This window comes from Monodon monoceros, unplaced genomic scaffold (assembly GCF_005190385.1).
Source record: "Monodon monoceros isolate NGI ecotype Baffin Bay Population unplaced genomic scaffold, NGI_Narwhal_1 Super_Scaffold_6, whole genome shotgun sequence".
NCBI classification, from domain to species: domain Eukaryota; kingdom Metazoa; phylum Chordata; class Mammalia; order Artiodactyla; family Monodontidae; genus Monodon; species Monodon monoceros.
This window is the reverse complement of record NW_021703783.1, coordinates 92434290-92457357: the sequence shown is the minus strand read 5'-3', so window position 1 is coordinate 92457357 and position 23068 is coordinate 92434290. Positions and strand designations below refer to the sequence as shown.

Sequence of the window (23068 nt, the reverse complement as noted above, 5' to 3'; positions counted from 1 at the left end):
TGGCTTAAACATGATCTCTGCATCAGGGAAATAAAGACGTGAAAAATGCTGGGTATCCTATTTTCTAATTTCCATTCATTTACCACCAAAAGCCATTTACTTACTCTAATGATTGAATCTTTTCCCCTTCCCTGCTGCCATTATTTAATACCATTCTCATCTTACAGTCTGAACTTCTAATTGCCTCTATTTCTGAAAAACTTCAATAAGATTCTTTTTCAGATTAAAGGTATTCTTTAAGAAAATTCCGATACGGGTAGGACCAATACAAACTATTTTCTTTCAACACCTTTTTGTTTTGGTTTTTTAATTAATTTTTATTCTTTAAATACCTTGATGGTACCAAACATCAAAAACAAACAAATAAACAAAAACAAACAAAAAACCCCTCTAGAAATGTTTTAAAAGTAGCAGTTAAAATACAAACAAGCTCTAGAGAAGACATTATTTTAGACTGAAAATTTTCTTGGTGAATAATAATGAGTTACAATGCAATACAAAAAAATCTCAAAGACTGATGACACACAGAGTGGCTGACACACACTCAACACTGTTCGGTAACCTCTAAGCACTGTCTCCATTTCTTTACCTTCCACTTACTCCCCATACTCAATGCACACTGGCTTTTGTCCAGACTGTCTCCCTGGAAGCTTCTCTCCTCGTTAAATCACTAGTGATTTCGCTGTCATTCTAATGGGCACTAGTTGGACCTCGGGGGGAGAAAGCCTACCTCAAATATTAATCAATCAGAGTAGACCCAAGGTTATTCAGTGCACGCAGCACCATGCACCCACTGTAATATGACTTCTGGAATGGACTCAAAAGCCAGAGTTGTGGCCACTGTACAACAGTGGTCCACCTCCTCAGGTATGCTGATGGGAAAGTGCTGTTTCTCTGCTGTGTCCAAACTGGGTAAAGGTTATGAATTACTGCTTTGGACAGCAGTATCTAAAAATTTTAATTTATATTGAGCTGGAAGCTTTTCCCTGTTGCTTTGACTCACCAACAGACATTTACCAAGGAACTGCTAAGTGTCAGGCACCAGAGCCCTTCAAATCTTTGAAGATAGTTACCAGAGCTTCCCCATGTGGGAAGCATTCCTTGGGAGTTAAACACTCGCCACCCCCTTCCAGTATTTAACCCTCCCAGAGGGGACACAGGTTCAAATTCCTTGACCATTCTGGCCCAAACTCTTCATGGTCCATAGAGGTTGACCTCTGTTCCTTTGCACAGAGTGGTGCCCATTATAGGAACTGTGAATCCCTGCCTAGATACTGTATTTCCAGTAATGTAGCTTAAGGTCATGTTAGTTTCTACAAATCGGTTATTTCACACTGATAACTTCCATTAAGCCAACCGTCACCCTAAGATCTAACATCTTTTTAACAATGCTAAATGGTTATGTCCAAACTCTTCCATTACATAGTCTATTTCTTCAATCCTAATCATGCCCTTCACCCCTGTTAAATCTGGTCTATTACATCAATCCCACAAACTTTTCCAATTCCAAGACCAACACCCAACAAAGGAGGAGGTCAGCTTCTACCTTAAGTGCCTTTTAGTTATTTGCTACTTGAATAGCAGGCCCAGCTCTGGCCCATGGCTTCACCTAACCTCCACTTGAAAGCCCTGTCCTGTTTTCTCCAAAATTCTCACTTTTTTTAAATGATGGAAAATAAAGAATATATGCTGAATTTACTTTTTCTCTGAAATACGGACAAACCTTACTTCAGTCCTCTGTACAACCAGAGACTTGGCACCAACACAGTCTTTTTTTTTATATAGGGTCTGTTGGGGAAAGAGAGGTGGATTCAGAGTTAAGGGGAGGCTGCCTGAGGCAGGCACCATCTTTGGGAAGGGGAATAGGACCCAGAAACATCAGCTGAGGGAAGAAAAATGGGATTTGGGCAGGCTCTTGCAAACAAAGATGAAGATGTGGCTGTAAAACGGGATAAAAAAGGTAGAAAAATCAGGGCCTCCTTCTACTTACGGTCTAACATACCTCAGGGATAATTTTTATTCCCCAGTTCTAACAATTAAATCCCTTATGAGACCCAAAACAGGCTCTCAGCTCACTTCAGGATTATTTTAATTTTTGAGTGGGAGGGTGGTGGCGATAGGGGAGTATGGAAACTGTGAAACTGTATTCCATTTTATGGTAGGTATGAGAAAAACCCTAAATGGAGGGAAACTTTGGTAGTAAGTAAAAAAAAAAAAGTTTAATTTTTAAGGCTTTGGCAGAGAAAAGAGGAATGTGATTCTGAGAAGAGACCTGGTACAAATAAAAAAAAAGAAAGAAAACTCTAACGGATTTTCAGTTTTCCAATAGAAATACCACTTAACGTACAGAGCAGCTTATTTCGACAGCTCAGCTGGTCCTTGGAGTCACAAGTATTAAGAACTGTGGCCAGGCCCAGGAACCCAACCACTGTGTTCCAGCAACCACAGAGTCTGGATTTCTTAGGAAAATGCCAATTTTCTCATCTGTTGTCCTCATAAATCATCAAAAAGTCCTATAAATATACTTATATGCCAAAATCCTTTCCTAGACAGTATACTGGTTTAGAAAATATGGACACTGTTCTACTATCAATAACTCTATTTCTATGGTAAAGTATAATTTATATTTCAAACAAGTAATTTATAGAGCTACTTCCAAAATAATGCCTACCTCTGGGTTAGAAACTGGCTGGAAGTACAAGGGGAGAACACTGTTCTAACCAATTAAAATAATTACAGCTAATAGTAGTTTCTCTCAGTTTATTTTATAAATCACTACAAAGTTCCAGACTATATTCTCTTTGAAATGCTTTTTGATTAGAAATATATGACAGTAATGTCTACTCATCTGAGAATTTTTTAGTTTTCCAGAACTAAGTTTCCTAAGAAACTAGTACCATCTTTATTAGTCTTCCACCACTGTGTGACATACTTTGGCCTGGTGGTCCAATAAAACGAAACAAAACAATTTAGAAATCAGTCATTAGAGAACCTCCCATCAAGCCTTGGCCTCTCCATGACCATTTTCTTCCCTCATGTTATAATCACATCTGATTCCCTTCATCCAGGGCAGTGGTCCTCAACTTGGGGCATATACTGTGGTCACCCTGCAGAGCTTCCCTACATCGATCTGCTAGGGCTGTGGCCTGGGACCATGAAGGTTTGGGAGGAGACTGGGCTTGCGTGTCTTGACAAGTCTATGCAAATGATTCTAGTGCATATGCTAGCAGAGAACAACATATTTAAGTGGGTGAGGTTAGGAGTTACAACACTGATCTCAAGGAATTAAGTCTCCCATTCTTAAGGAGAACTGACCAAAAGTAGGACCACTGATTACGCAAGACTGCATAATCAAAATGAACAAAAGAGAAAGAACTGAATACACGCAGACCGTTAGAGGTCGAGAAGGACCTCAGGGACATCTGCTTCTGTTTACAACACATCACAATTTTGTAAGAGTTAAAGTGCATTATCTTTTTCAAAAGCATATTCCAGGCTCTAGTTCAGAAGACAGTGTGAGCATCCTAAATGTAACACTCATTTTCAGGCTCAATGCCTATCATGGATCAAGGTGGTTAATAACCCTCTGCAAGGTGGTTAACAACCCATCTGTAAAGCAGGGACCAGTGTGTTGCCTTTGCTATTGTTCTAAGAAAAATTTTGAAAAGGTTCAGTTCAAGATCAGGACCTCTTTACTTTCAAAACAAGGTATTACACTGTCTAATCTCTCTTCCCTCCCAAAAAATGTAAGGCCAACTAGAAACACTAAGTACTTTTAATTTGTCATTACTGCTCTTCAGTGACTGCAAACAGCCAAATTTAATTACTCTACACCCACTGTCACGAATCAAGTGGACTGGAGGCTGAGTCAGCAAAGTGTAAAATCTAAACACAAAAGAGCATAAATCTAAAAAGGAAAAAAAAAAAAATCTTACCTTTGGTTTTTTGTTCCGTGACCTGCAAAATAAAGAGACGTGAGTAAATGAGACTTGCTTTCTAATTCTGTATTGTATTGTAAGACTACTTTAATTCTGATATTAGTAATTCAAGGTGTCAGATACATAGGCATACCTAAAATTCAGAAAAAGTCAGTTCAGACATCCTTCTAAAGACAATGGCCATACGTCCAGCTATAACTTACACGACCATCATTATGAAAGATTCTAAAACTTAAGACAAAAAAGCATTCCGCTCTCGTTAAATGAGGTCCTTGCACTGGGAATGCTATTTCCCATTCGGACTGCAATGACTAGAGAAAAGCAAATGGATGAGGCCCAGAAACAAAATTAACTACAGAGACAAAAAGATTTACCTGTGAGTATGGACTCAAACACGTGACTTCAAATCTAGAAAGCAAAGTTTAAGGGGCCATACTCAGAGGCATCAGAGATCACGGTAGGAAAGCTGGATTCAAAACCAAGCTATGCCACTTCCTGGCTACGCGATCTCAGTTTTTAATTTACCTTTTGAATGAAGATAATAACAGTATCTCCTTTGCAGAAAAGGATGCTGTAAGGATTAAATCAGATATCCTACACCAATGCTTAATAACTGCTATTATCATCAAAGTTTATAGAAAATAATGTGAAACAGAAATATTCAATAAGATTGAAATATATAGATTTTGAACAAATACAGACTGCTTTGTTGAAAGTATTTCTTTATATAGTAACTAATACATTTCTGGAAGTGACTAACTTAAAAGGTTGGATATGCTGAATATAATAATGGGTTTTTGGAGAGTTTGGAAATGACGACTAGGAGCCACACGGAAAACTGCTTCTGCTATTAAGAGGGGAAAATAAAGGAGAGCATCTAATTATACATGCCCTATAATATTTAAGCAAAACCACAAAAGGTCATGAATAAGAAAAATATTCCAAAGGAAATGCACCAGAATTCCAATAGGGGTTAAATCACATTATTGAGATCATGGGTTATTTTGACCCCCTTTTCCCAACTGTTAATCTTCCAAAAAATATTTTTATATTAGTCCTCCGACTTCTGTAACAAAAATATTCATATAGAAGAGGTTTAATTATTTGTGGCTGGCAATCATACTAAGTTACTGCTTTGGGTGTTCATGAAAACATGGTCATCTTTGGAAGGTCTGTCCTGTGGCTAACCAGCCCCTTCAAAACGGATTCCAGCACACCACTGAGTTAAAACAATCCACTTGGATGACCTCCTGGAGTGTTTCTTACATTCTTGCATTAAAAGACAAGCTAATTCTGCTGTACTGATTCTGTGGTAGGCAGCCTCTTAAAATGAATGTGTTTCCCAGTACTAACTGTTACAGAGCTCAATTCTACTGTATAATTTTTCTATAAGCCCACACATATCGAAGAATGAACTGATTTGTATCCACATACCAATTCCTTAAGGCAACTGAAGATTTATACCACTGTAAATACTTCTCACAATGCCATTTGGAAGATCAGTTATACAGGAAGTCAATGCCTTCCCTAGCTGTAAGCAACAAACCCAACTAATGTCAAATGTGTCTTATAATGTGGGTTCTGTTAAAAAGAGCTGCCCCCAGACGGTGAAAAGCTGGATGATCAAAACATATGTTCTGCCAACGCTAAACAATGATTCTTTAGCAGCAGCAGACTAACGAATGTGAGTGAAATCCTTCTCTGACACCTCTCTCATGAGTGAAATCTAACAGTTTACTCAGGGATGGTTCTAGAAAGAGCAAACCGCCATAACCACTGAGCATAAAGGAAAAGAAGCTCGTGCTTAATTTCTATGTAGAAAAAAACTTAATTTAGCTAAATAAAAGTCAGTTCTTCAGGAAAATTATGTTGCCAGCATCCATTCTTGACCATTCACTTATTTTTTTAAATACATTTATGTATGTATGTATGTATGTATGTATGTATTTATGGCTGTGTTGGGTCTTCATTGCTGCGAGTGGGGGCTAGTCTTCGTTGCGGTGCTCGGGCTTCTCACTGCAGTGGCTTCTCTTATTGTGGAGCATGGGCTCTAGGCACACAGGCTTTAGTAGTTGCAGCACACAGGCTCTAGAGTGCAGGCTCAATAGTTGTGGCGCACGGGCTTACTTGCTCCACAGCATGTCGGATCTTCCCAGACCAGGGATTGAACCCATGTCCCCTGCACTGGCAGGCGGATTCTTAACCACTGTGCCACTAGGGAAGTCCCGACCATTCACTTCTTTTTTTCTTTTTTTTTTTAAACATCTTTATCAGAGTATAAATGCTTTACAGTGTTTTGCTAGTTTCTGCTGTATAAAAAAGTGAATCAGCTATATGCATACGTATATCCCCATATCCCCTCCCTCTTGCATCTCCCTCCCACCCTCCTTATCCCACCCCTCTAGGTGGTCGCAAAGCACGGAGCTGATCTCCCTGTGCCATGCAGCTGCTTCTCACTAGCTATCTATTTTACATTTGGTACTGTATATATGTCAATACTACTCTCTCACTTCGTCCCAGTTTACCTTCCCCCTCCCTGTGTCCTCAAGTCCATTCTCTACGTCTGTGTCTTTATTCCTGTCCTGCCCCTAGGTTCATCAGAACCTTTTTTATTAAGATTCCATATAATATGTGTTAGCATATGGTATTTGTTTTTCTCCTTCTGACTTACTGCACTCTGTATGACAGACTCTAGGTCCATCCACCTCACTACAAATAACTCAATTTTGTTTCTTTTTATAGCTGAGTAATATTCCATTGTATATATGTGCCACATCTTCTTTATCCATTCATCTGTCGATGGACACTTAGGTTGCTTCCATGTCCTGGCTATTGTAAATAGTGCTGCAATGAACACTATGGTACATGATTCTTTTTGAATTATGGTTTTCTCAGGGTATGTGCCCAGTAGTGGGATTGCTTGGTCACATGGTAGTTCTATTTTTATTTTTTAAGGAACCTCCATACTGTTCTCCATAGTGGCTGTACCAACTTACATTCCCACCAACAGTGCAAGAGGGTTCCTTTTTCTTCACAACCTCTCCAGCATTTATTCTTTGTAGATTTTTTGATGATGGCCATTCTGACCGGTGTGAGGTGATAGCTCATTGCAGTTTTGATTTGCGTTTCTCTAATGATTAGTCATGTTGAGCATCTTTTCATGTGTTTGTTGGCTATCTGTATATCTTCTTTGGAGAAATGTGTATTTAGGTCTTCTGCCCATTTGTGCTTTGGGTTGTTTGTTTTTTTAATATTGAGCTGCATGAGCTACTTGTATATTTTGGAAATTAATCCTTTGTTGGTTGCTTCATTTGCAAATATTTTCTCCCATTCTGAGGGTTGTCTTTTTGTCTTGCTTATGGTTTCCTTTGCTGGGCAAAAGCTTTTAAGTTTCATCAGGTCTCATTTGTTTATTTTTGTTTTTATTTCCATTTCTCTAGGAGGTGGGCCAAAAAGGATCTTGCTGTGATATATGTCACAGAGTGTTCTGCCTATGTTTTCCTCTAAGAGTTTTATACTGTTTGGCCTTATATTTAGGTCTTTAATCCATTTTGAGTTTATTTTTGTGTATGGTGTTAGGGAGTGTTCTAATTTCATTCTTTTACATGTAGCTGTCCAGTTTTCCCAACAGCACTTATTGAAGAGGCTGTCTTTTCTACATTGTATATTCTTGCCTCCTTTATCAAAGATAAGGTGACCACAGGCGTGTGGGTTTATCTCTGGGCTTTCTGTCCTGTTCCATTGATCTACATTTCTGTTTCTGTGCCAGTGCCATACTTTCTTGATTACTGTAGCTGTGCAGTATAGTCTGAAGTCAGGGAGCCTGATTCCTCCAGCTCCGTTTTTCTTTCTCAAGATTGTTTTGGCTATTCGCGGTCTTTTGTGTTTCCATACAAATTGTGCAATTTTTTGTTCTAGCTCTGTGAAAAAGCTCTTGGTAGTTTGATAGGGATGGCATTGAATCTGCAGATTGCTTTGGGTAGTATAGTCATTTTCACAGTGTTGATTCTTCCAATCCAAGAACATAGTATATCTCTCTCCATCTGTCTGTATCATCTTTAATTTCTTTCATCAGTGTCTTATAGTTTTATGCATACAATCTTTTGTCTCCTTAGATAGGTTTATTCCTAGGTATTTTATTCTTTTTGTTGCAATGGTAAATGGGAGTGTTTCCTTAATTTCTCTTTCAGATTTTTCATCATTAGTGTATAGGAATGCAAGAGATTTCTGTGCATTAATTTTGTATCCTGCTACTCTACCAAATTCATTGATTAGCTCTAGTAGTTTTCTGGTAGCATCTTTAGGATTCTCTGTGTATAGTATCATGTCATCTGCAAACAGTGACAGTTTTACTTCTTTTCCGATTTGGATTCCTTTTATTTTTTTTTCTTCTCTGACTGCTGTGGCTAAAACTTCCAAAACTATGTTGAATAACAGTGGTGAGAGTGGGCCACCTTGTCCTGTTCCTGATCTTAGAGGAAATGGTTTCAGTTTTTCACCACTGAGAACGATGTTGCCCGTGGCTTTGTCATATGTGGCCTTTATTCTGTTGACGTAGGTTCCCTCTATGCCTACTTTCTGGAGAGTTTTTTTTTTTATCATAAATGGATGTTGAATTTTGTCAAAAGCTTTTTCTGCATCTATTGAGATGATCATATGGTTTTTATCCTTCAAGTTGTTAATATGGTGTATCACATTGACTGATTTGCGTATACTGAAGAATCCTTGCATCCCTGGGATAAATCCCACTTGATCATGGTGTATGATCCTTTTAACATGTTGTTGGATTCTGTCTGCTAGTATTTTGTTGAGGATTTTTGTACCTATGTTCATCAGAGGTATTGGTCTGTAGTTCTCTTTTTTTGTGACATCTTTGTCTGGTTTTGGTACCAGGGTGATGGTGGTCTCGTAGAATAAGTTTGGGAGTGTTCCTCCCTCTGCTATATTTTGGAAGAGTCTGAGAAGGATAGGTGTTAGCTTTTCTCTAAATGTTTGATAGAACTTGCCTGTGAAGTTATCTGGTCCTTGGCTTTTGTTTGCTGGAAGATTTTTAATCACAGTTTCAATTTCAGTGCTTGTGAATGGTCTGTTTATACTTTCTGTTTCTTCCTGGTTCAGTCTCAGAAGGTTGTGCTTTTCTAAGATTTATCCATTTCTTCCAGGTTGTCCATTTTATTGGCATATAGTTGCTTGTAGTAATCTCTCATGACCCTTTGCATTTCTGCAGTGTCAGCTGTTACTCTTCCGTTTTCATTTCTAATTCTGTTGATTTGAGTCTTTGCCCTTTTTGTCTTGATGAGTCTGGCTAATGGTTTATCAATTTTGTTTATCTTCTCAAAGAGCCAGCTTTTAGTTTTATTGATCTTTGCTATTGTTTCCTTCATTTGTTTTTCACTTATTTCTAGTCTGATCTTTATGATTTCTTTCCTTCTGCTAACTTTGGAGTTTGTTCTTCTTTCTCCAGTTGCCTTAGGTGTAAGGTTAGGTTGTTTATTTGAGATGTTTGTTTCTTGAGGTAGGATTGTATTGCTATAAACTTCCCTTTTAGAACTGCTTTTGCTGCATCCCATAGGTTTTGGTTGTCATGTTTTCACTGTCATGTGTTTCTAGGTATTTTTTGATTTCCTCTTTGATTTCTTCAGTGATCTCTTGGTTATTTAGCAGAGTACTGTTTAGCCTTTACGTCTTTGTATTTTTTTACAGATTTTTTTCCCTGTAATTGATATCTAGTCTCATAGCGTTGTGGTCAGAAAAGATACTTGATACGATTTCAGTTTTCTTAAATTTACCAAGGCTTGATTTGTGACCCAAGATATGATCTCTCCTGGAGAATGTTCCATGAGCACTTGAGAAGAAAGTGTATTCTGTTGTTTCTGGATGGAATGTCCTATAAATACCAATTAAGTCCATCTTTTTTAATGTATCATTTAAAGCTTGTGTTTCCTTATTTGTTTTCATTTTGGATGATCTGTCCATTGGTGAAAGTGGGGTGTTAGAAGTCCCCTACCATGACTGTGTTACTGTCAATTTCCCCTTTTATGGCTGTTAGCATTTGCCTTATATATTGAGGTGCTCCTATGCTGGGAACATAAATATTTACAATTGTTATATCTTCTTCTTGGATTGATCCCTTGCTCATTACGTAGTGTCCTTCTTTGTCTCTTGTAATAGTCTTTATTTTAAAGTCTATTTTGTCTGATATGAGAATTGCTACTCCAGCTTTCTTTTGATTTCCATTTGCATGGAATATCTTTTTCCATCCCCTCACTTTCAGTCTGTATGTGCCCCTAGGTCTGAAGTGGGTCTCTCGTAGATAGCAATATATACGGGTCTTGTTTCTGTATCCATTTAGCCAGTCTATGTCTTTTGGTTGGAGCATCTAATCCATTTACATTTAAGGTAATTATCAATATCTACGTTCCTATTACCATTTTCTTAATTGTTTTGGGTTTGTTATTGTAGGTCTTTTCCTTCTCCTGTGTTTCGTGCCTAGAGAAGTTCCTTTAGCATTTGTTGTAAAGTTGGTTTGGTGGTGCTGAATTCTCTTAACTTTTGCTTATCTGTAAAGGTTTTAATTTCTCCATCGAATCTGAATGAGATCCTTGCTGGGTAGAGTAATCTTGGTTGTAGGTTCTTCCCTTCCCTCACTTTAAATATGTCCTGCCACTCCCTCTGGCTTGCAGGGTTTCTGCTGAAAAATCAGCTGTTAACCTTATAGGGATTCCCTTACATGTTATTTGTTGCTTTTTCTTTGCTGCTTTTAATATTTTTTCTTTTATTTAGTTTGATTAATATGTGTCTCGGCGTGTTTCTCTTTGGGTTTACCCTGTATGGTACTCTCTGTGCTTCCTGGACTTGATTGACTATTTCCTTTCCCATGCTAGGGAAGTTTTCCACTATAATCTCTTCAGATATTTTCTCAGTACCTTTCTTTTTCTCTTCTTCTTCTGGGACCCCTGTAATTCGAATGTTGGTGCATTTAATGTTGTCCCAGAGGGTCTGAGACTGTCCTCAATTCTTTTCATTCTATTTTCTTTATTCTGCTCCCTGGCAGTTATTTCCACCATTTTACCTTCCAGCTCACTTATCCGTTCTTCTGCCTCAGTTATCCTGTTATTGATTCCTTCTAGAGTATTTTTAATTTCAGTAACTGTGTTGTTCATCACTGTTTGTTTGCTCTTTAGTTCTCCTTGATCCTTATTAAATGTTTCTTGTATTTTCTCCATTCTGTTTCTGAGATTTTGGATCATCTTTACTACCATTACTCTGAATTCTTTTTCAGGTAGGTTGCCTATTTCGTCTCCATTTGGTCTTGTAGGTTTTTACCTTTCTCCTTCGTCTGTAACATTTTTTGGTCATTTCATTTTTTTTTTTTTTTTTTTGATGGGTGGTGCTGTATTCCTGTCTTACTGGTTGTTTGGCCTGAGAGGTCCAGCACTGGAGTTTGCAGGCAGTGGGATAGTGCTGCGTCCTGGTGCTGAGATGAGGACCTCTGGGAGGCCTCACTCCGACTGATATTCCCTGGGGTCTGAGGTTCTCTGTTAGTCCAGTGGTTTGGACTCGGAGCTCCCACCACAGGAGCTCGGGCCCGACCTCCGGCCTGGGAACTAAGATCCTGCAAGCCCGTTGCTGGGGGTTCCTCCCATCCCCTTAGGTGTCCGTGGTCCCCCACTGGTGCCTGGTAGGTGCCCTAGTTGTGAGGAGATGTGAATTCCACGTCCTCCTAGTATGCCATCTTGACTCCGCCATCCCCATTCACTTATTATACTTTTTTTTTTTTTTTTTTTTTTTTTTGCGGTACATGGGCCTCTCACTGTTGTGGCCTCTCCCGTTGTGGAGCACAGGCTCCGGACGCGCATGAAGCACAGGCTTCAGCGGGCATGGCTCATGGGCCCAGCTGCTCCGCGGCATGTGGGATCTTCCCGGACTGGGGCACGAACCCGTGTCCCCTGCATCGGCAGGCAGACTCTCAACCAGTGCGCCATGAGGGAAGCCCAAACAAACATTTTTTGACACTTTTGCACTGGGCACTGTCCTAGTTACTGGAAATACAAATATGAATAAAGTCTTGAGAAACTTAAGAGCCAGTCTAATGGGGTAGACAGAAAGAGATGATTGTAAAGCAATGGGGTAGGCTGAGAGAAAGATGTGGAAGCACTAGGAAGAGGCACCACAAATGTTTGCTGACTGACTGAATGAATGACCCCAATATAGAACCTCAGGCACATTCTCTACCATTCTTTGCATTTTAGCACGTTTGCTGACTGACTGAATGAATGACCCCATTATAGAACCTCTGGCACATTCTCTACCACTTTTGCATTATAGCACATTTTATGCCTCCTAGTTGAGGTGCTGTCTCTACAGTGAGGTCAGAAACCACTAAGACAGTCACATGGTGAGCTTTGTGCTCGCTCCTTAAAAGTGCTAAATCAGAATCTAATTCTGAAATTACACAATGGTTCAGTATGATAAAACAATATCAAAGGCCATGTGTTAAGCCTAGATCCTGTGTCAGCCAATCTAGAACATTTCTGAACAAAAATGAGTGAATTTTTATTGTTCATAATTAACCATTTGAAATTTCATTTATGGTGATTTTCCTCTTTGCTGTAACTTTTAAACCAGTTCTTAATGCAGATGCAAATACACGGGGGAGACTGTCCAGCTGTATATATGAAATCCTCTGCATAAATAATCCCAATTCACTCTCAAATAAATCCACACCATCTTTTATTTTAAATCATTTTTCTTAGTAGGATCCACAACGAAGGTTTACAGATGCACATTTTATTAATCACTTCTAGTATTGACATTTCAGGTTAAAAAACATCGTTGTCTATGTGAAGAATGAGGATGAACTGTACATTGCCTAAAACAATCACTCTATTAGGCCTCTTCTTGTAACCAGCCTTTGTTCAGGTTCCCCAGGGGCCAGCTTATAACTGGATTTTGCAGTCTGTGGGAATGCGTGGTTATAACGCATTCCCAGACTGCAAAATCCAGTTTTTGTACCAATTTAGTAGATGAAATGTGAATGCCCTAAAGGAAGAAAGCCTTGGGGCTTCCCTGGTGGCGCAGTGGTTGAGAATCTGCCTGCCAATGCAGGGGACACAGGTTTGAGCCCCGGTCCGGGAAGATCCCACATGCCACAGAGCAAGCCCGTGCACCACCACTACTGAGCCTGTGCTCTAGAGCCCATGAGCCACAACTACTGAGCCCGCGTGCCACAACTGTTGAAGCCTGCACGCCTAGAGCCTGTGCTCCACAACAAGAGAAGCCACCGCAATGAGAAGCCCACGCACCGCAACAAAGAGCAGCCTCCACTTGCTGCAACCAGAGAAAGCTCATGCGCAGCAACGAAGACCCAAGGCAGCCATAAATGGAACGAAAGAAGGAAGGGAGGGAGGGAGGGAGGGAGGGAGGGAGGGAGGGAGGGAGGAAGGAAGGAAGGGAGGGAGGAAGGAAGGAAGGGAGGGAGGAAGGAAGGAAGGAAGGAAGCCTTCACTGAGGTTCACTGTCCCATCACTCCTGTAGGAAGGTCACTGCATGTGGGTACAATGCCCCTGATACCCTAGAGCTGGTGGACCCTCACATCACAACCTTGATGACGTGGAATGTGGCAGTATCCACCAAGTATAAAAGAAAAGCCTCTGGGGGCTTCCCTGGTGGTGCAGTGGTTGAGAGTCTGCCTGCCGATGCAGGGGACATGGGTTCGTGCCCCAGTCCGGGAAGATCCCACATGCCGTGGAGCAGCTGGGCCCGTGAGCCATGGCCGCTGAGCCTGCACGTCTGGAGCCTGTGCTCTGCAACAGGAGAGGCCACAACAGTGAGAAGCCCACGTACCACAAAAAAAAAAAAAAAAAAAAGCCTCTGGGTCGTCATCTGACATTTTTATTCAGGCTCTTTACTGTCATTTTAGGTAGTTCTAACAAGCTCAGATTAGAAGCAGGTACCCTGACAGCATGAAGATGTGATGGTGAGCACACCACTATTAATAGAACCAGAAACACAATTAAAAGCAAACAAAACCTTAAAGAGCACAGTAGTCTATTACAGCACCAAACAATAATAAATATTCCTTTTAATTAAGTCTTGAAGAAAAGATAAATTACATTTCACATGTTTAATGTGGCAGCGTCATATGCAATCCAATTCAGAAAATATTTTCACTGTTTTTTTTTGTGCCCGCACTCCCAAATGATTTCAATAATTCAGAGAACAGAATAATGGGAAACACTCTATCCAACAGTGCTGGGGTAACTTGCAGTGTCCCTTAAGTTAGAATTTCTAGAGGCTGTTTCTAAATCTAGGGTTCCCTCTGAAGCTGGTAACTGTTTCCCCTCCATAAACTTAGCTTCAGTAACCTGGCTCCACAGCAGGGACCCTCAAACCTGCCTCACACTGAGGCCCTGCTTCCCAAGTGCTTCAGGTGGTGGTAACAAGAACTAGAGGCAAAGTGATTCTGCCAGGCACTTTGCAAAGGCAGAGATGCAACCGTGCCGAGCCAGAGTCTGCAGTGAGGTGGGGGAAGTTAGCTCAGACAGTGGCCAGGGCAGAGGGGCACGCTCTTCAGCAGAAGGGTCAGGGCGGGGAGGTCTACCCACTCTCTGTTCCCCACAACACTGTCAGGCAAACACTTCAGCTAAGACTTGACAGTTGACAGCTGTCAGTCCTATGTCTTTTTTATAAATTTACTTATTTATTTATTTTTGGCTGTGTTGGTTCTTTGTTGCTGCGCGCGGGCTTTCTCTAGTTGCAGAGGGCGGGGGCTACTCTTCATTGTGGTGAGCGGGCTTCTCATTGCGGTGGCTTCTCTTGTTGCGGAGCACGGGTTCTAGGCACGCGGGCTCAGTAGTTGTGCCTTGCAGGCTCTAGAGCGCAGGCTCAGTAGTTGTGGCGCACGGGCTTAGTCACTCTGCAGCATGTGGGATCTTCCTGGACCAGGGCTTGAACCCATGTCCCCTACACTGGCAGGCTGATTCTCAACCACGGCGCCACCAGGGAAGCTCTGTCTTTTTTTCTTTTAGCATCTCTTTTTCCCCAAGCAAATGCCTCAGAGCTGTGCAATACTATCTCCCCCAGAGCATGAAGCAAGCCCACCAGATCCTCTCTGAGGGAGATTTCTTTACAGAATTATCAAAAGGTAGACTCATATAAATGACAATGTTGTAGGTGGACCAGAAGGACAAGATCAGGGCAAATGGCAAGCTTTGAAAAGTTATTCTACAAGCTTAAGAAAATGGAGATTAATCATGGCACAAATAAGGAAACAGTACAAGCATTTAAGTGTCGGTAACTCTCTTGCTTTTCTCAGTATTATTTACTGTTGTTTGCAATAAAATCAGCTATAGCATTAATTTAACATCTACTTTATGGTAACAAATGCAGGTCTTTAACTTTCTCCCACTTTCAAATCTTAAAACTCTTAAGTAAATTAATGCCTCAAGTAGCATTATTAAGATTGTCAGGTATCCAAACCAAGGCAGTTACTTATTCTAGATGCTTGGCTACGTAAAGGCAGACTTTAATTGGTAAAACCCACCTTCTGAGCGGCTTCTTTTTTCTTTTTATCCTCTTTCTTCCTTTTCTTGTCTTCCATTAACTGTTCTTCCCTTTCTTGCTCCTTCTCTCTGTTAAAGTAATGTCACACAAGGTTAAACATCTCTATCCACAGTCTATCTGTGTAGCAAATTAAATGCTTATAGATGGTAGGCAAGGCAACAAACATTTCATCTCTGACTGAGCAGAGCACAGTATTCTACTTAAGCTAGGAGGATACATAAAACTCACCACATTTAGTTATCCCCTTTATTTTGGTTTGTAACCCCTTTTGCAAAACATGACATTAAGTTTGGTTTTAAAGAAACCCATTAAAGAGAGCCTTTATAATATCTTCCTAAACACACACACACACACGAGATTAATGTATTTCCACTCAGCAAAGAACCTGATTCGAATATATGACAACATCCAGTTGGCTTCTGACAATAGTCCTCACAAATAATGCAGAACATGACTTCAGTTTTGGTACACAGGTATTTATCATAACTTAGGTGTTTTCCCATGACATCTTCAGAGCGGTGAACATAAAACCCTATGTTCTAAATTCCGTATTTTTTTTCTGCATTATTAACACTGTATGTTTTACATGTTTCCTACTTGTGTTTTTAAGGCAGTATTGAAGGTCCTACAAACCCATGTATTCCCTATTGGGTGATTTGACAATTAAGATCATCAGGTTTTGCTCTCCTCAAAATAAAACATAAAAAAAAATCTAGTTGAAGAAACATGCTGAATCCTAAGAAACTAAGATAATGTAACTTATAACTCACATTTGAAAAATAACTGTAAAATGTAATATTTATTCTATTCTATATTATATTCTTACATATAGTCTAATATTCTAATATATATAGAAAGCTGTCAACTTCTATGTATTGACTGGGAAAAATGCATAAACAACCACTGGTGTAACCTTGTGGTGTAGCCACAAGGCAGGAAACTCCAGATGCCATGCTTATTGAATTTCAGAGCTGGAAGGAGAGTTAGGGATCCAGCTCCCAGTTCCAACCTCTGAGCAGATGCTGCCTGCAGTACTTGTGATTTTAGGTGATCCAACACACCGAGTCCACGGTTGCACAGATATCACCTAGATAAAGGCTAAATTAAATGTCAGAGAAATTAAAGAAAAATGTTGAATGTTTGCAGACGTGACAAAGATCACAAAGATGGTCCTTGAAGGACTCAAGTTTGGGGAGTGAAACTCACTCAACCTACCTAAAAGGAACTGAGGACCCACACTGAGGCACACTCTCATGAATAGGTAAATAACGCTTTATTTATAGAAAACAAGAACTAATAAACAAAAAATAAGTGCTTTACCTATATATCAAGTTTTCAGTGGCTCTTTCTACATTCACAAATACTGCCCTTTCTCCTTCTGTATCTCTGGGCATTAATATACAAAAGCCTAAAGTCCACGATTCATACTCCAAGGCAACTTCCATGAACACTTCAAAAATAAAATCAAGGAAGAGATTTTATTGTAATTTCCTTAGGTTTAAGGCTGGATTTCTTTGGAGTCAGATTGTGTGCCATCAGCCTAAGTGTGAAGTTCTTGGTGAAAATCCACTTGCAGCCGTGGACTGCTTTAAGAAAATGGACTTACGAAAATTGGCAAGATAGATGTTGACCATCTAAGGTAGGCTGGCCACAGATCCTGTTATATTTGGCTCCTACGGCCTCTCGCTTCCTCTGGCTGCAAATGGAAGAAGATGGGGTTCCTCATGACCCAGTTACTGTAACTTGATTTCCATATTTTAAACTAAAACTGACTACAGAAAAAGAGCAACCACAGCCTGAATATCTCCTGTTTAAATATTCAATGCTCTAAAAAGCATTAAGTTGCAAAACTAAAAATTTATTTTTTAAATGCAATGTAGAAAAATAAAAAGCAGTCTTTTTTTTTTTTAGAATTGTGTGATCCCTTTTATACATTACTATTTCAAAATGTCAAGTGATAAACAAACATTGGAAACAGAAGATAAAGCAGTAAGTCTTTAATGAGACACCTTTTTAAAAAACAACTAACCTTTTCAAATATTTTTTCCTATAAACAGGTAATTCAGGGAAAGGGACTGAAATTTATGTTCACTACAAGCAGATTTATTTCCAAAACAAATATTTTTCAAAGCTTTCCAGGAGACAGGCTGTGCTTTCACCCTGATCTTTTACTCTGTGTGTTGGTAGAATTGAGTCTTCTCTTTAAATTTCACTTCCTTAGGAAGAATTTATTTTCCCAAACCAAGCCTGACTTAAAAGCCTACCATTTGCTTAATAATGAATCAGAAAGTGTGGGGTTCACTTTTCTTCTAATTCGGTTGTGCTCTATCTTGGCTGCACATTAGTACCATTTGGGGAGCTTTAAAACATCTCTATGCTGCATCAGAGCCTAACAGGGGTGAAGAGGGCATCCATGCAGGGAAGGCATCTATGGTGGTGGTGATGGGAGATCCATTACATATGGGGGATTGACCAATAAGTAAATATATTAACGATGATGACAATCAGGTTTCTCACTACTGAAAAAAGGAGTTACCAAATGGAAAAGGAGAAATCTCAAATGAACCCTGTAACGTTGGATCAGAATTAGTTATTGGCATGAACTCATGATTTTTAACACATAGAGACTGACATAACAAAAAAAGTAGATGTAACTTTGTGTGCCTATATGTGTATATTTCCTTCATGTATGCAAACACACACGCTTATTGTCTAGCTCTATCACTGAGAGGGCTTGGGAACAAGCAACGTCCAAATACTGTAGGTATGAACACACCTCGAACCCAGATTATGTCTTCTAAATACCATTCTTTACTAAGAGAACCAGAGTTCTTTGGAAAAAGAGCCAATGTGGGGGCTTGAACATGGAACGCACAAAATGAGCCTGGAATGCCTATTTGCCAAGAAGCAAGGAAATCTACAAATGATGGGACACGTTCAAATGGTCACAAAGGCTTGAAGGGGCTCCTACAAGCTAAATCTGGGACAATATGACAATAAAAATAAGTAATGATAGTAACAGATTACAGGCCATTGCATAAAACAGGAAAACATCAGTCTATACAGATAGAAATAAGTAAATGAATACATTGAAAATGACAAGGAATGTAACAGAGTTTTAAAGCGTCACACCATAAAAATACTTACTGATTATAAAAGAGAAAATAGTAATTATACAGAGGAGAAGCCTGGCAGACACTACCTTAATCAATAATCTATGTGAATATCATCAATAATGGGACAGACTGAAATTATGAGTCACCTGATTGGATGCTCTGAGAACACAGCATCACTCCTATGATACGTATAACCTGAATATCATCATGGGGAAACATCAAACAGCCCCAAATTGAGAGACATTTTAGAAAACTACTGGTTTGCAATCTTCAGAAGTTTCAAGGTAATGAACACTAAGGGAAGATTGGGGAAGTGTTCCAAATGGAAGGAGACTAAAGAGATACAACCACCAATTGCAAAGTGTGATCCTTTTACTATAAAGGCCATTACTGGGGCCAGTGTTAAACCTTGAAAAGGAGCTAAAGATTAAATGGTAGTAATGTACCAGTGTTAATTTTTTTTTGATGGTTTTATTGTGCATACATAGGAGACTGTTCGTGTTTTTTAGAAATACACTAGTATTCTAATTATTGGCGAAAGGATGCACGTGATGGGACATTGGGTCAGCAATTTTTTTTTTAATTATTAAGGGAAAAAAGTGTTGTGTTTTTTCCCCCAAAATCATAGTTGTAACTTTTCAGTAAGTTCAAGGTTGTTTCCCAAAACAAAACACCAAAAAACAAACATCAGTAAAACCACTGCCCAGGCAGTACTCCAGATCAATTACATAGGAATCAATGGGGTTTTTTCCCCAAAGCCCCCACCCCCAAGTGGTTCTAACATGTAGTTGGAGTTGAGAACAACTACTCTAAATTCCTGTGCTAAGCCTACACTCTAAAACATATCTATTTATACTTCAAAAATCAAACCTCCCATACAACAATCAAATACAAATGGCAGGGACTAGGTGGGTCTCAGTTAACCTTCAAATGCTTCTAGATCTAGAAGCAGGAGAAATCATTGATACTTTCCCCCATCTCTAAATACACAGCCAGATACAAGCATAAACACTGTAATCGAGAATAAATCTACAATGATAAAAAGCCAAAACTACTCTTAAAAATGTCCAAAGTGAAGAAAATCAACAGTTTCCTTCTTTCTTCTTCTTTTTTTTTTTTTTTTTTACAAATAACCATTAGTTGCAAGAAGTATGTACGAGTTTTTTTTTTTTTTTTTTTTTTTTTGTGGTACGCGGGCCTCTCACCGTTGTGGCCTCTCCCGTTGCGGAGCACAGGCTCCGGACGCGCAGGCTCAGCAGCCATGGCTCACGGGCCCAGCCGCTCCGCGGCATGTGGGATCTTCCCGCACCGGGGCACGAACCCGTGTCCCCTGCATCGGCAGGCGGACTCTCAACCACTGCGCCACCAGCGAAGCCCACAAGTGAGTTTTTTTTGAGAAAGGCAATATCTGAATAAAAGGGGAGATTATCCAATATTCACCTGAGCTGAGGCAGAGCAAGACTCCTGTTTTGCATGCAAGTTCAGAACACTGAAGAATAACGATGCTGACATTCCTAAAAACCTGCTGCTTCTCACATCCAAAGCCTCCAAGGTTCTGAGGCCATGCTGGGGATGTCCAGAGCTGTAATATCCAGATGACAATTCCCTCGAGCTGACATCCAGGGCCATTCACAGTACAGTTCCAAATTCTACACTTCCCTCATCCACTGTGCAGACCTGACACAAAAACCTTCCTCCTTTTTTTGCCCAATGACATCTTACCCCGTTGTCAAGCCTTAGCTCAATATCCGTCTGCTTCAATAAAGCCTTCCCTGACAACTCCAACTCATAAGAAACTCGCCCTCCTCTGTACACCTCACCACCTCTGCCGTGCCTCTTGTCTGGTCCTCGAGGGGTTCCAAGGCAGATGCTATCAGTCACTGGCAGCGCCAGAGCATGTAAAATGACTTTTCTATAGCATGGCTGCTTTGACCAGGGCTCTGGGAGGAAGAGCTGGTTTGGGGGCTCCTCTGTGTCTCACTTCCCTTCTACCAGGATGCCCAGGAACTGACCCATTTCTTTAACAAACATCTATGAGCCAGGCACTTTCCTAAGCACTGTAGGTACAGCAGAAACAAAACCAAACCCCAGCTCTCGGGCGGGCTTACGTTCCAGTGGGGTAGATAGGCATCAACCAAGATACAACGAAGTACACGTATCAAATATACATTTCAGGTGGCAACAAGTGCCTCGAGGAGGACGGGGCAGGGTGAGCTGAAGAAGGGTTAGAAAAGGCCTCTCTGATAAGGTGGCCTAGGAATGGAGACCCATGAGGCAAGGGAGATGCGGCTACCTGGGAGAGAGCACTCCAGGCAGAGGGAACAGTAAGTGTGAAGGAATGACACGGGGGTGTTTGGCAAGAAGGCTGGAGCACAGGGAGTGAGGGAGACAGCGGCAGATGAGGTCAGAGAGGGAGCAGGGCTCTCGTGAGAGTGACTGCACTTTTCAAACTAACCGGGACACATCTCCTGATAACTGAGTAAGGAGGCAACCTGGGACTGGGGTGCACACACATAACCAACACTTCCGATACCTCTAATTCTCACCTTCAATGAAAAGGCCCATTTCTCCCCTCCGGGTCAACACTTCCAGAGCTCCTGTTTCTGTCCTCCCAGGGGCTGGCATGCCTCCCTCAGAGCACCCATCACACTGTAGAACAGCAAGCCAAACAGGTCTACGTTTGCTACCAATGAAGTCTCTGGACGCAGGGGAGTTGCCCTTTCTCTTATCATATGCGCTGAGCACAAATACCAGGACACACTAGGCCCTCTACTAAATGTTACCAAAATGCATGATTACGGAGCAAGCGACACTTTTCTATCCCTTCCGTGGGACACGTGTTCAAGAGAAAAGCCTCAAAGCACCTAATTAAATCACTTAACAAACATACGCTGAGTTACTATTATGTGCCAGGCCTTGATCTAGGCACTGGGCATGTAACAGTGGCCTCAGGGGCTGACAGTCTAGACGGAGACAGACACACACATACACAACACCAGGAAATCATTACAAATGCCATGAAGAGAATAATGCTGGGAAAGGGGCTAGAGAGTGACCAAGAGGGAAGGGACAGGGAAGATGGTGAGCTACTTTACACAAGATGCTCCCAGAAGGCCTCTCTCAGGCAGTGAGAGACCGAAATGCAGAAAATTATCTGGGAGAAGAGTGACCAACCAGGCTGAGAGAACAGTAAACACAAGGGTCCTGAGATGGGAGAGTGCATGGTGTGTATTTGGGGCTTTATTTTTTGGGGGGAGGAATATTCTTCTCCCTCCCTTCCCCAACCCCCCACAGCAAAACCCCACACACACCCTTAAGAGTTTTCTGTACTTATCTTGTAATAGTCCTTGCTCACATCAAAAGAACTAGGCACTCCATTTCTTAAAAGCTTCTGTTCTATGTCCGTCCTTCCTTCTTTATCTCAGTGCCCACTTCACGCCAAGCACTGTGCTAGAGGCCAAGATCCAGCAGCAAACTAGATGCAGTGCTGTTGTCCTCCTGGAGCTCTCAGTTTAAATTTTTGTGTGTGTGATAATTTTTTAAATTATTTATTTATTTATTTTGGCTGAGCTGGGTCTTTGTCGCGGGGTGCAGGCTTCTCTAGTTGCGGCACGTGGGCTTAGTTGAGGCATGTGGGATCTTAGTTCCCCCACCAGGGATCAAACCCGGGCCCCTTGCATTGGCAGCATGGAATCTTAACCACTGGACCACCAGGGAAGCCCCTCAGTTTAAATTTTTCAACAGCTGCATCTTGTCTCACAGCTCAGACAACATCTTCAAGGGAGGAACCTCTGCTCTTGCTCTGCGCTCCATCTTTACCAGCACTCTGGGGTACTCTGAAGGCAGCCTACAGCGCGATTGGTGTTTTCAAAGTACCAGAACCTTGGATATGTGAATTCATAGCTTGTAATAATCTAGGTAAGAGATCAACTTCTTCCCACAAACTAGAATCATGACCAGTGATTCCTGAATTGCTCAAACCCAAACCCATCATGCCTCAAACATCAAGTAGAGGCAGGACTGACAATTTCATACTTGAAAGCAGTAATCACCAATATGCTGACTGGAGTGTAAAGATACTAAGAACCTCAATTCAGCTAAACAGACAGGGTTCATCTTAACAGGAAAGTGTGTCCAGATATAAAGGGCATCTTTCTTTTCTTGAAGGTGGGGATAACTGGCCACAACACCTGATGCTCTCTGGTCAGTAAGTGTGGTGGCACCTTTGGTCCCAGTTCCTAACCAACTCTACACAATTGAGGCAGACAGGCCCGAACGGATACAACAGATCCACCCAACATGTGAAACATGCCAGAATCAAACCAATACTGTAAAAGAACAAGCTATCAATACATCAACAACTTGGATGAATCTCCAGGGAATTATGGTGTGTAAGCCAATTGTTGTAAGGGAGTCCCAAAAGCCAATCCCAAAGGTTACATCCTGTAT

The 23068-nt window shown here is 40.8% G+C and overlaps 1 protein-coding gene across 10 annotated transcripts in view; it reads right to left on the bottom strand.

The window, feature by feature from the left end:
* The window catches only part of TNRC6B (trinucleotide repeat containing adaptor 6B), a 259183-nt gene that overhangs the window by 68995 nt on the left and 167120 nt on the right, over nt 1-23068 (bottom strand). For 5 of the 10 annotated variants that reach the window (XM_029206297.1, XM_029206296.1, XM_029206301.1 and 2 more), the window contains 3 exons: nt 17110-17199; nt 15484-15571; nt 3936-3957 (listed from right to left, as the gene is read on the bottom strand). In XM_029206297.1, coding sequence (XP_029062130.1) covers nt 3936-3957; nt 15484-15571; nt 17110-17199 — 200 coding nt within the window. The remainder of the gene's footprint in view (nt 1-3935; nt 3958-15483; nt 15572-17109; nt 17200-23068) is intronic. The other 5 variants (XM_029206306.1, XM_029206299.1, XM_029206300.1 and 2 more) reach the window with 1 other exon arrangement.